Below are 13,223 nucleotides of genomic sequence, written 5' to 3' on the forward strand. Positions count from 1 at the left end.
CTTGCAGGTGGAGGGTGGGGTTTGTTACTGTCTCTCAGCCTAACTTTCCTCACAGGGTTGTGGGAGGGCGAGGAGACCTATGTGCCTTGCAACCGTGAGCTACTTGGAGGAAAGGTGTGATGTGCAAATGGAATAAATCATAATTTAAGAAGCCAAGGGAGTCAAACAACAGCAGACACCGGATCTGAGCACAATCCATTCAGAAAAGAAAACTGAGAAGTGGAATGGAATGGAATGTTCCTTCAAGGTTAGCTGGCAGCTGGACCAAGAACATTCCTGTTAGAAAATTGGTATTGTTATAATGAGGCTGCTATTGGAATGATATTGCAATATAGTGGTGCCCCGCAAGACGAATGCCTCGCAACACGGAAAACTCGCTAGACGAAAGAGTTTTCCGTTTTGGAGGTGCTTCGCAAAACGAATCTCCTATGGGCTTGCTTCGCAAGACGACAATGTCTTGCGAGTTCCTGCTGGTTTTTTTCCCCCTCCCCCCTTTTTCTAAGCCGCTAAGCCGCTTATCAGCTGATCCGATCAGCAGATAAGCCGCTAAAAGCCGCTAATAGCGCTAATCCGCCAATCCGTCAATGGGCTTGCTTCGCAAGACGAAAAAACCGCTAGACGAAGAGAATCACAGAACGGATTCTTTTCGTCTTGCGAGGCACCACTGTACAGTCATACCTCATGTTACGTCCGCTGCATGTTACGTTCTTTCAGGTTACATCCCACGGCAACCCGGAAGTGCCAGAATAATAATAATAATAATAATAATAATAATAATAATAATAATAATAATAATATATTTATATCCCGCCCTCCCCAGCCGAAGCCGGGCTCAGAGCGGCTAACAACAGTAAAATGATACAACATTCTAAAATCATTTCATTATAAATTCAGTTCAAATCAGATTAATGGCAACCATTGGGCTAGAGTTCTGTGAGGATTACCGAAGGAAGGGGTCAGACTGTGCCTTGGCCAAAGGCCTGGTGGAACAGCTCTGTCTTGCAGGCCCTGCAGAAAGATGTCAAGTCCCGCAGGGCCCTAGTCTCTTGGGACAGAGCGAAAGGGTTACTTCTGGGTTTCGCTGCTCGCACATGAGCGCAAAATGACGTCACGCGCATGCGCAGAAGTGGCGAATTGCAACCCGCGCGTGTGCAGACGCGCCGCTGCAGGTTGCGCTCTTTTCATGTTGCGAATGGGCCTCCAGAACGGATCACGTTCACAACCACAGGTACCACTTTGAGTGTGTGTGTGTGTGTAAACATATATGAACCCTCCTGTTACACACACATACATGCATACACATGCACACATATCTGAACTGCAGCAAAATTTTGCAGCGCGCTGTCGTGTCCTAACGACAAACACTGTTGGTTCAGAGCCCACCATCAATTTGAAAGCAAAACGGGACACCCTCCCTGCAAAAAAAAACGCCACAGTAGTTTTTACATATTAATTTATTTACTTCAGCTTTATTTACTGTGGGGAGGGAAGAGGGGGTCCCCTAGGAAATCTCAGGACTCTTCTAAGTAATTACTGTTTCCCCAATTTTTTTTTTTTGGGGGGGAAGCCATGACTGTTGTGGTATCAAAGTGCTTTCAATGTGTGGGGTGAATGTGCTCCATGTCTTTTCATCTGTAGCACAGAAATCAGGGACCCGGGGATAATGACACTGGCCTACCTCGCAGGGTTGTTGAGAGGAATTCTCTTTCAGGGAACCCACGTTGAACTCATGACCCCAAAGAGTCTCACGCACTATTGTGTCACCCCCCCAACTCCCCTCGATGCAGGAATCACCATGTTCACCAGCATCACGGACGGGCTCTTGTGTTGCCTGATGGGCAAGACCCCCAACGCCGTGGGTCCCCTGGAGAGCGTCGAGTCCAGCGACGGGTTTAGCTTCGTGGAGGTGAAGCCCGGCCGGGTCCTGCGGGTCAAGCACCTGGCCCCCGCCCGCCCACCGGGGGCCGAGGATGCACCCCAGACGGCGGGCGTTGTGCGCTGCAAGCGGCGCATCACCGTTTACCGCAACGGCCAGATGGTCATCGAGAACCTGGGCGACGCCGTCCGCGCCGACATCCTCCACTGCCAGAACGGCTCCGAAGCCAACGGCACGATGGAGCTGGAGGTCTCGGACGCTGCCAGTGCGGCCACCCCCTCGGCCAACCCCCCCGGTCCCGGCCCTGCCAAGCGCCGCCGGCGGAAGCCGAAGAAAGTGGTCAACGTCGACTGCACCAAGTTCATCACCAGCTGCAAGGGCACCCACAGCGACGTGGTCCTTTTCTTCATCCACGGCGTGGGGGGCTCTCTGGACATCTGGAAGGAGCAGCTGGACTTCTTTGCCAAGCTGGGCTATGAGGTGGTGGCCCCCGACCTGGCCGGACACGGGTGCAGTTCGGCCCCCCAAATCGCCGCCGCCTACACTTTTTACGCCCTGGCGGAAGACATGCGGGCCGTCTTCAAGCGCTACGCTCGGAAGAGGAACATCCTCATCGGGCACTCCTATGGGTAAGGGCAAGGGGAGGGTCCCCAACCCCGTTTACTCCATTCCGTTGAATGCTGGTTTCATTGGAGCGGGCCGGGAATGTGTGTGTGTGTGTTGATTTCTAAAGCTTATTCTAACCTTCCTTGCAAGGTTGTTCTGGGGATCAAATGAGCAGGGAGGGGAGAGCCATTTCTGAGCTTCACCGCACCCCGCACACTCCATTTCACTCTGCCCCGTGTTCCATCAAGTGTCGGTTTTGCTGTAGGGGATTTCTGCAGCTTATTCCAGAACTGGAGGCCATCCCCTGGGAGCAGGGAGAATTTAGCTTAGGTATATTTCGAAGGGAGCAGTAGGTTGGAGTGTATGAACCGAAAGAAAAGGAACGTATCACTGAAACCGTTTTTAAAATGGTAAACATAAGGGAAAGAAAGGAGACGGAGATGGGGAAATGCAAGCGAGGAAATGCTGTCTTGGCAGCGCAGTGATAAAAAGGCTGAGAAAATCAGAAGAGCCCATCTAATGCTAATTTGTGTTTTTAATATTCGATTGGGAGCTGCCCAGAGTGGCTGGGGAAACCCAGCCAGAGGGGTGGGGTATAAATAATGAATTATTATATTAATGCGGCCTCCTGCCCCCACAGAGGCCAGAAAGATGCCCTCAAAGCGAAGCCCCCAAGCAGGATTCAGGCACAAGGCCTCTCTCTCCATGGGCAAAAACAAACAAGGTGTATTTTAACAGGGAGAAATGTAAAGTATTGCACTTGGGCAAAAAAATATGAGAGGCACAAATACAAGATGGGTGACACCTGGCTTGAGAGCAGTACATGTGAAAAGGATCTAGGAGTCTTGGTTGACCACAAACTTGACATGAGCCAACAGTGTGACGCGGCAGCTAAAAAAGCCAATGCAATTCTGGGCTGCATCAATAGGAGTATAGCATCTAGATCAAGGGAAGTAATAGTGCCACTGTATTCTGCTCTGGTCAGACCTCACCTGGAGTACTGTGTCCAGTTCTGGGCACCACAGTTCAAGAAGGACACTGACCAACTGGAACGTGTCCAGAGGAGGGCAACCAAAATGGTCAAAGGCCTGGAAACGATGCCTTATGGTGTTTCCTGTTTGGCAGGGGGTTGGACTCGATGGCCCTTGTGGTCTCTTCCAACTCTATGATTCTATGATTCCCCCTCCATTATGGCCTCTGAATGTGGAGGCAGAGCCAAGGGGTAGAAATATTTGATGTAAATGGATGTGTCCTCTCCCAAGTTCAGACACAAATTCACAGGTACGCTGCAGGTGACCTGAATGAAGCTCATGGACCTTTGGTAGTCTGCAGACCACAGTTTATATCATCATCATTTTCATCCCAGGAAGCCAGGCATAGGGGAACCTTCTGTTATTCCCCCCACTCAGGAACGTGAAGGTAGACTGCTCTTGAAAATGGAGGCTCTTTCAACGCACGTGAATAGCAGCTGTTGGCAAGCTTCCTCCTTTCTGGCTTTAGATATCACCCAGCCTACTCGTAACCTGGACTACAATTCCTATCGTCCAGGGTGGGCTCCAAACATCATCATCATCACCATTATTATTATTATTATTATTAGTAGTAGTAGTAGTATACCACCTTATACCTGCAAGTCTCAGGGCAGTTCACAACGTAAAATCACAACATAAAAACACAAAATACATAATAAAAACGAAAACAACCCAATAAACTCGCCAACACATTTTAATAGGGCATTGAATGTCAATCAGTCAAAGGCCTGGTTAAAGAACATTTTTGCCTGATGGCCAAAGGTATACAACAACAGCAACAACAATTTATTATTTATACCCCGCCCATCTATCTGGGTTTCCCCAGCCACTCTGGGCGGCTTCCAACAGAATATTAAAATACAATAACCTATTAAACATTAAAAGCTTCCCTAAACAGGGCTGCCTTCATATGTCTTCTAAAAGTCTGGTAGTTGTTCTCTTTGATATCTGGTGGGAGGGCGTTCCATAGGGCGGGCGCCACCACCAAGAAAGCCCTCTGCCTGGTTCCCTATAACCTCACTTCTCACAGTGAAGGAAACGCCGGAAGGCCCTCGGCGCTGGACCTCAGTGTCCGGGTAGAATGATGGGGGTGGAGACGCTCCTTCAGGTATACTGGACCGAGGCCGATTAGGGCTTTCAAGGTCAGCACCAACTCTCTGAATTGTGCTCAGAAATGTCCTGGGAGCCAATGTAGGTCTTTCAAGACCAGTGCTATGTGGTCTTGGCGGCCGCCCCCAGTCACCAGTCTAGCTGCTGCATTCTGGATTAATTGCAGTTTCTGGGTCACCTTCAAAGGTAGCCCCACGTAGAGCGCATTGCAGTAGTCCAAGCAAGAGATAAGCAGAGCATGCACCACTCTGGCGAGACAGTCCACGGGCAGGTAGGGTCTCAGCCTGCGTACCAGGTAGAGTTGGTAGACAGCTGCCCTGGACACAGAATTGACCTTCGCCTCCATGGACAGCTGTGAGTCCAAAATGACTCCCAGGCTGCGCACCTGGTCCTTCAGGGGCACAGTTACCCCATTCAGGACCAGGGAGTCCCCCACACCTGCCCACCCCCTGTCCCCCAGAAACAGTACTTCTGTCTTGTCAGGATTCAACCTCAATCTGTTAGCCGCCATCCATCCTCCAACCGCCTCCAGACACTCACACAGGACCTTCACTGCCTTCACTGGTTCTGATTTGAAAGTGAGGTAGAGCTGGGTATCATCCACATACTGATGAACACCCAGCCCAAACCTCCTGATGATCTCTCCCAGCAGCTGCATGTAGATATTAAAAAGCATGGGGGAGAGGACAGAGCCGTGAGGCACCCCACAAGTGAGAGCCCAGGGGTCTGAACACTCATCCCCCCCTCCAACTTATTGCACCCTCCAACTTGCCTGCTTGCTTCTTCCCACAGAGTCTCCTTCTGCACCTTCCTGGCGCACGAATACCCGGATCTGGTCCACAAGGTGATAATGATCAATGGTGGCGGCCCCACGGCCTTGGAGCCCAGTCTCTGCTCCATCTTCAACATGCCCACGTGCGTCCTGCGCTGCCTCTCCCCCTGCCTGGCTTGGAGCTTCCTCAAGTGAGTAGCCATCTTCCTTTGCAGGGGTCTCTGCAGGTCCCCAAGACAAAATGCCAGTCAACACCAATTTGCCACTCTGCATTCTTACTCAGTATAGCAGGAGATGAAATACCACAAGACAGGAAAGAAATGGTTCTTTTATGCAACTGCAGCAGCCCGGTTATTCCTTGCAAAGAACTGGAAAGGGAATTAAAGGTAGAGGGATCCCTGACCCTTAGGTCCAGCCGTGACCGATTCTGGGGTTGCGGCGCCAGCGGCGTAGCGTGAGTTGTCAGCACCCGGGGCAACACAAGTAATTTGCGCCCCCTAACCCGGGGCAAGGCACGTAATTTGCGCCCCCCCTACCCCCTAACCTGCGAGTTGCCGCTGGCGCTGCTGCCCAAACGACGCCGCTTGCCCGGAGGAGGAGGGGGGCAGAGAGGCGAGGAAAATGCAACATGGCCCAGCAGCTGCAGCAGCAGCGGCGGAGGCAGGGCTGTGAGGAGGGGCTGCCTGGCGCATCTTCCGCGGCGAGCGCTGAGAGCCGCTGCCTGCCGGGCGCCTTCAGCCGGGCGCTGTGAGACATGCGGCTCCGCTACAGCCTGCGCCCGAGGCTCTTCGGCGACTCCGGAGGCAGCGAGCGCCCCCCCCCAAATGTTGCGCCCGGTGCGGCCGGCACCCCTGGCACCCCCCACGCTACGCCACTGTGCGGCGCTCATCTCGCTTTATTGGCTGAGGGAGCCGGCGTCCAGCTTCCGGGTCATGTGGCCAGCATGACTGAGCCGCTTCTGGCGAACCAGAGCAGCACACAGAAACGCCGTTTACCTTCCCGCCAGAGCGGTACCTATTTATCTACTTGCACTTTGCAGTGCTTTTGAACTGCTAGGTTGGCAGGAGCAGGGACCGAGCAACGGGAGCTCACCCCGTCGTGGGGATTTGAACCTCCGACCTTCTGATCGGCAAGTCCTAGGCTCTGTGGTTTAACCCACAGCGCCATCCGTGTCCCGGAAAGGAAATTACATACCCACAAAAGAGGATTGGCTATATAAATTTACAGAATTTATAGAACTGGCAGAATTAACTGCGGCAATAAGATATCAAACACATCAGAAATTAAGGTCACAATGGTTGTGGTTTGAAGAGTATATGAGTAAACACTGCTCTAAAGATAGCATGTTGATATGTTTAGACTAAGGTCATAAAGCTGTCTTGATAATATAATAGTATATTATAAGAAATAATGTAGTGGTACATGATTTGCAATGTAAATAAGAACTTGAATGAAAAAATGACAAGCACTGGTGGAGGGAATTCACAAAGGTGTATTCCACTTATTTTATTTACTTCTTAACTTTTTTCTTTCATTTTTCTTCTTTTCCTTTTTGTTGTTGTTATTATGATATTATGGTTGTAAGTGCATGTGTATTAATGTTTGTATGAATGTCTAATCAAATTAATTAATTAATTAAAAAAGACCTGTCACTCTGCATTCCACGGCTCCTGAGCATGATCTATCCTTACTGGGCTGTTGAAGTGTGTGGGTGTAGCTTTTATTTTTAAAGTAATTTCCTTTTGTGTCATGTCTTTTTTATAGTCTAAGCCCTGGGTTTGCTTATTTCCTTCTCCCTCCCAGAGTATATGCCTTTTGTGCCATGTCTTTGTATATTGCCTTCATTCCTTTTCTTTCTTTCCCTGATTTCTCAGCTGCCCCGGGAGCCTGGCGACAAATACTCCCAAGTATTAAACGAATAAATAAATAAACGAATAAATATCCGTGCTGAATTAACCCTGCCCGCTTGGCTCTGCTTGCAGGGCTGGCTTTGCCCGCCAAGGCGCCAAGGAGAAGCAGCTGCTGAAGGAAGGGAACGCCTTCAACGTCTCGTCCTTCGTCCTGAGAGCCATGATGAGTGGCCAGTACTGGCCGGAGGGGGATGAGGTCTACCATGCGGAGCTGACCGTGCCCGTACTCCTCGTTCACGGCATGCACGACAAATTTGTCCCTGTGGAGGAGGACCAGCGGATGGCCGAGGTAACGCTTTTGCAAACATGCCCTGAATCCCTGTGAAATCCCACTCCATTTAAAAACAATGCCTTATGAGGAACGGCTAAGGGAGCTGGGCATGTTTAGCCTGGAGAAGAGGAGGTTAAGGGGTGATATGATAGCCATGTTCAAATATATAAAAGGATGTCACATAGAGGAGGGAGAAAGGTGGTTTTCTGCTGCTCCGGAGAAGCGGACACGGAGCAATGGATCCAAACTACAAGAAAGAAGATTCCACCTAAACATTAGGAAGAACTTCCTGACAGTAAGAGCTGTTTGACAGTGGAATTTGCTGCCAAGGAGTGTGGTGGAGTCTCCTACTTTGGAGGTCTTTAAGCAGAGGCTTGACAACCATATGTCAGGAGTGCTCTGATGGTGTTTCCTGCTTGGCAGGGGGTTGGACTCGATGGCCCTTGTGGTCTCTTCCAACTCTATGATTCTATGAAAATTAATATGCAAAAGTTTAAAAGGCGCAAGGAGATAGGATAATAATATATCAAGGATGGAATAACAAATAAAGTGAATAACCCAACAATAACAACAATAATAGTAGGTAAAGAAGATCACACACGGGTGGAGGGGAGGGAGGTGAAGGGATTAATTGAAATTGTTAAAGATTGGCATAGTATTTAAGAGATTTACATTTTTATAAAGATTCTATAAGGAAAGCAGAAAGCCACAAGAAATATCAAGTACAGTGGTGCCTCGCAAGACGAAATTAATTCGTTCCGCAAGTTTTTTCTTCTTGCGAGTTTTTCGTCTTGTGATGCACGGTTTCCCATAGGAATGCATTGAAAATCAATTAATGTGTTCCTAGGGAAACCGCCTTCAGACCAGGTCCGGGGACAGTCTGTCCCCGGACCTCTTCTGAAGGCTGGGGGGGGGCAAGGGCTTTTCTTCCCACCGCCAGCCTTCAGAAGGCTGTTCTGAAGGCTGGGGGTGGGAAGAAAAGCCCTTCTCCCCACCTCCCGCCCCGCAAGCTCCGGGGACAGGAGGGCTTTGCTGCCGACCGCCAGCATTTTAAAAGCCCCCGCTGTCCCGGGGCGATTTTAAAATGCTGGTGGGTGGCAGGGAAAGCTTTGCTGCTGCCCGCCAGCATTTTAAGATCGCCCGGGACAGCAGAGAAGTCTCCGCTGCCCCGGGAAGGCAGGCGGGGGGAGCAAAGACTTTTGCCCCCCGCCGGCCTTCAGAAGAGGTCCAGGACCTCTTCTGAAGGCGGGCGGGGGGCGAAAGTCTTCCCCCCCCACCTGCCTTCAAAAGCCGTCTGGGACAGCGGAGAAAGACGCTGCCTTTCTCCGCTCTCCCGGGAAGGCAGGCAGGGGGGAGCAAAGACTTTCGCCCCCCGCCGGCCTTCAGAAGAGGTCCAGGACCTCTTCTGAAGGCCAGCGGGGGCGAAAGTCTTTGCTCCCCCCGCCTGCCTTCAAAAGCCGTCCGCAATAGTGGGAAGCGCTTCCCTGCTATCCCGGACTGCTTTTAAAATGCTGGCGGTGGGGAGCAAAGCCTTTCGGCCCCCGCCGGCCTTCCTGGACCTCTTCTGAAGGCCGGAGGGGGGGAAAGGCTTTGCTCCCCACCACCAGCATTTAAAAGAGGTCCCCGGAGATTTCCCTATGGGCTTTCGTCTTGCGAAGCAAGCCCATAGGGAAATTCGTCTTGCGAAGCGCCTCCAAAACAGAAAACCCTTTCGTCTTGCGGGTTTTCCGTCTTGCGAGGCATTCGTCTTGCGGGGTACCACTGTAAAGGTATCGGAGGGGAGATCAGTGTAAATGAAAACATGAGACTTGTGTTTTCTTACATATGATTTTATTTTGGAGTTGTTTGTTGTAAAGAATGTCTATTATGTGAATAAAATAAAATAAATAAATAAATTGGGGGGGGGAATGAAAAGAAAGAAAGAAATCCCACTCCAATCCCCTGCCTTTCCCCTTGCCCGGGAGTGTTTCTTACTGTAGACTTCTGCAAAACAGCAACTTCACCTCTGGCCAGAGAAACGGGATAATGTTTTCTGGTGTGCCTCAGTGCACTTGAGTGCTGTTCAATTCTATGGTTATATGCCCAGAAACAGGGAACTCCTGGAGGGTCATAAGAACCTGAAATTTGCGCCAGCTGTAGCCTAAGGCAAGCTGTTTAACAAAGGGGCGTATGCCAGTTCTGCATAAATTGGCAAAACTACGCAGAATTGGCAAAACTGACACACAAACTACATGACAAGGATAACTGTGATTTTAAAGATGAATGGGAACCCTTTACAAAGTATTTAAAGGAACAACAAAATGAACTGGACTCCTTGGCAGGTTTTGAATAAACATTCACAAACTTATTATTGATAACATCTAGATAGATAAATTAAGGATCTGTACAGTTTTGTAACATGCAGTTTTGTAACATGCAGGGGGAAATGGGGAGGGGGATTTAAGGATGATATGTTTTTTGATAAAATGTTATGTTGAAATTACTAATAAAAATACTTTTTTTCTAAAAAAAAAGGGGGGAAATAACAAGGGGGCTGGGAGATTCTTCACACTGCGGTTTAGCAAACTGCTGGGTGTAGTTCCTCCCCCCCTTTAAAAGTTTGGGGTGGGGCTTGGGGAAAGAGTGGGGGCCCTTTGGTGGGGACAGGTGAGGGGTGGGTGAGGTGTAAAAGGGCAGGTGTGGTGGGGAGCAAATGGGTAGACAGGATTGGTGAGCAGAGTAGCCCCTAGCGTTGTAATTCTCTACCACTGAGTGAGTGCCCTTCCCTTCTTTCTGCTTTTAATGATAATAGTAAATAATGATGATACGTTAAGGATCACCTCTCTCTGTATGAACCGACCCAGACCCTGCGCTTGTTATCTGAGGCCTGTTTTTACACCCCCCCCCCATCCTAGAAAGGTTTTGGAGGGTGGCAACAAGAGAGCGGGACCTTTTCGGTGGTGGCTCCCCGATTGTGGGATACTCTCCCTGAAGAGGTTTGCCTGGGGCCATCACTACATGTCTTTAGGTGCCAGGCAAAAAACATTCCTCTTTCCCCATGCCTATGGCTATTAAATAATCTATGTAGCCTGTGAAAGTGTGGGGGAGAGGACTGTTATTATGACAGTGGTACCTTGGGTTACAGTGGTACCTCGGGTTACATACGCTTCAGGTTACAGACTCCGCTAACCCAGAAATATACCTCAGGTTAAGAACTTTGCTTCAGGATGAGAACAGAAATCGTGCGGCTGCAGCGGGAGGCCCCATTAGCTAAAGTGGTGCTTCAGGTTAAGAACAGCTTCAGGTTAAGAACAGACCTCCAGGATAAATTAAGTTCTTAACCTGAGGTACCACTGTATTGGGCTGTCTGTCACTATGGTTTTTTTTATTATATTTTAATCATTAAAGTTCTGTAGTGTGTTTTTAATATTGCATACCGCCCGGGAATCTTCTGTTTAAGGGCAGTATATAAATTGAAATAATAAAAGTAGTAGTAGTAGTAGTAGTAATAATAATAATAATTTATTTATACCCCGCCCATCTGGCTGAGTTTCCCCAGCCACTCTGGGCAGCTCCCAATCAAGTGTTAAAAACAATACAGCATTAAATATTAAAAACTCCCCTAAACAGGACTGCCTTCAGATGTCTTATACAGTGGTACCTCTGGGTGCGAACAGGATCCGTTCCAGAGCCCCGTTCGCATCCTGAAGTGAACGCAACCCGCATCTGTGGGTCATGATTTGCCACTTCTGCGCATGCATGTGACGTTGTTTTGAGCGTCTGCGCATGCGCAAGCAGTGAAACCCGGAAGTAATGCACTCCATTATTTCTGGGTCGCTGTGGAGCGCAACCCGAAAATACTTAACCTGAAGCTACTTCAACCTGAGGTATGACTGTAGTAATTATTACTGTTATAACAAGAGGGTTGAGGTGAGCCCTCTAGGCTTCCACGGAGCAGGGAACTGCCTTTCAAACCTTCTCCTGCCCCTTTCCTTCCCCCCCAGATCCTGCTCATCGCTTTCCTGAAGGTGATTGACGAAGGCAGCCACATGGTCATGATGGAGTGTCCGGAAACAGTGAACACCCTTCTGCACGAGTTCCTGTTATGGGAGCCGGAGGCTGTGCCTGCCGCGGATGGAACAGAAACAGAGAAGAAATAAGAAATAAAAAAAACCAAAACCCTTAACAGCTACTTCGTGAAACTAGCGGCCTGCTCACGTTGCTGCTTCCAGAGGGATGTTTTTTTTCTGGTTTGGAGCCTGCGGCAGTAGAAGGTGCGGCTGTGGCCGGCGGACACCTCCGCCCTGCAATGCGGGACGGGTGGAAAAGGCTCTTTCCTCCTCCGCAGAGAAGCGGACTGGACCTTCGTGGGCTGGGCACATGCAGGGTCGTGGCCGAGTGAGGTGGACCCTCAAGACAGGTGGGAGGGAAGGGGTCGGCCGCTCCCTGCGCTTTTGCCCTCGCCTTCCCCCTTGTAGTGTCCTCGTTCGTTTTTTCACGCTCAGCCTCTGGAAGGCTGCAGAAAAGAGGTTGTGGCGCTTTCACAGGACCTGTCCCAAGATGGCAACCTCGACTCCGTTTGGGAGCCGGCCAAGCTGACTCGGGCGCGATTGAACCCACCCGGATTTGTGTACACAGCTTATTAAATCAGCGACCCTGCTCCCCCCGAATTCCCTCTGCCCCTCAAAGGCCCACCAGGTGTGGTAAACAAATTCTCCACATTGGCTGAGCCAGGAAGGAGAAGGCAGTGGGGAGATTCGAACACTTGCCCATTGCTTGAGACAAGCGCCAGTGCTAGGTTCTGCCGTGGGGCAGGCGTTCCCAAGCCCCTTGCCAAGAGGTTCAGGGGGCAGGGCTCCCCAATATTTACTCACCCATCAAATACCTCCTCCCCTTCTCTTCACATCGCCTCCAAACCCCCGCATTCTCTGGGCAGAAGGTCCTGGAGCCCTTCTGGGGTTTGGGGGTTCGCTTCTGGTCTTTGGCAGCTTGTAAATGTACTGTGAAAAATTGCAGGACCCAAAGGTATTTCAGGGTAAAAGCACCTCTCTCCTCTCCACAATCTTTGGCACTTTGGTTGGGAGAGCAAAGTCCCCGTAACGGAGTAATTCCTTATTTTGTCAGTGCCCGTTTCCTCCGTATCAAACCTTTGGAACGCTCCCCTCCCTTCCCCATTCACCAGGAGAAATGAAAAGGAGTTCTGGCTGGGAATGGGGCTTTTGTTTCATTTTGTTCATCTTAGGAACAGCTGCTTTGGCCTAAAGACTTGGATCAGAGGGAAGTTGCAGGGCAGAGAAAGGTGACTTCTCAAAATCTGCTCCTCGACGTTGCCACCCCAAAAACTGGTGAGGCTTTAGGGGAAAAGGGCACAAACCCAGATGGAATGGGGGTGGGAGACTGTTTTGATTTCCTGGGCTGGAACCTGATCAGGACGGGCCGTAAATGCTGAATTTGACCTCCCAATTGCATGACATCGCTATGATAGCACGATAGCCAGGTGAGCCCCGCACCTCACCTTGAAATTGGCAGGTACCTTTTTCTTCCTCTCCCCCACTCGCTTAAATGAGCGGCTTCAAACAGCTGTAAGCGCCGCTTGTCAGCTGGAATTAAGCCCCGCTGCCTTTTCTGCCATAAGGATCTCTTCCCAGCCACGGTGCACAGCCAGTGC

At 50.2% G+C, this 13,223-nt stretch overlaps 1 protein-coding gene across 4 annotated transcripts in view; it reads left to right on the top strand.

Moving 5' to 3' along the window:
- Positions 1–11,741, top strand: part of ABHD8 (abhydrolase domain containing 8) — a 47,133-nt gene extending 35,392 nt beyond the window's left edge. For all 4 annotated transcript variants that reach the window (XM_082206552.1, XM_082206550.1, XM_082206553.1 and 1 more), the window contains 4 exons: positions 1,788–2,505; positions 5,416–5,586; positions 7,378–7,594; positions 11,560–11,741. In XM_082206552.1, coding sequence (XP_082062678.1) covers positions 1,796–2,505; positions 5,416–5,586; positions 7,378–7,594; positions 11,560–11,715 — 1,254 coding nt within the window. In that variant the 5' untranslated portion in view covers positions 1,788–1,795 and the 3' untranslated portion in view covers positions 11,716–11,741. The remainder of the gene's footprint in view (positions 1–1,787; positions 2,506–5,415; positions 5,587–7,377; positions 7,595–11,559) is intronic.
- The last annotated feature ends 1,482 nt before the right edge of the window (positions 11,742–13,223 follow it).

The sequence above is a fragment of the Podarcis vaucheri genome, assembly GCF_965113315.1.
Source record: "Podarcis vaucheri genome assembly, chromosome: 18".
Taxonomy (NCBI): domain Eukaryota; kingdom Metazoa; phylum Chordata; class Lepidosauria; order Squamata; family Lacertidae; genus Podarcis; species Podarcis vaucheri.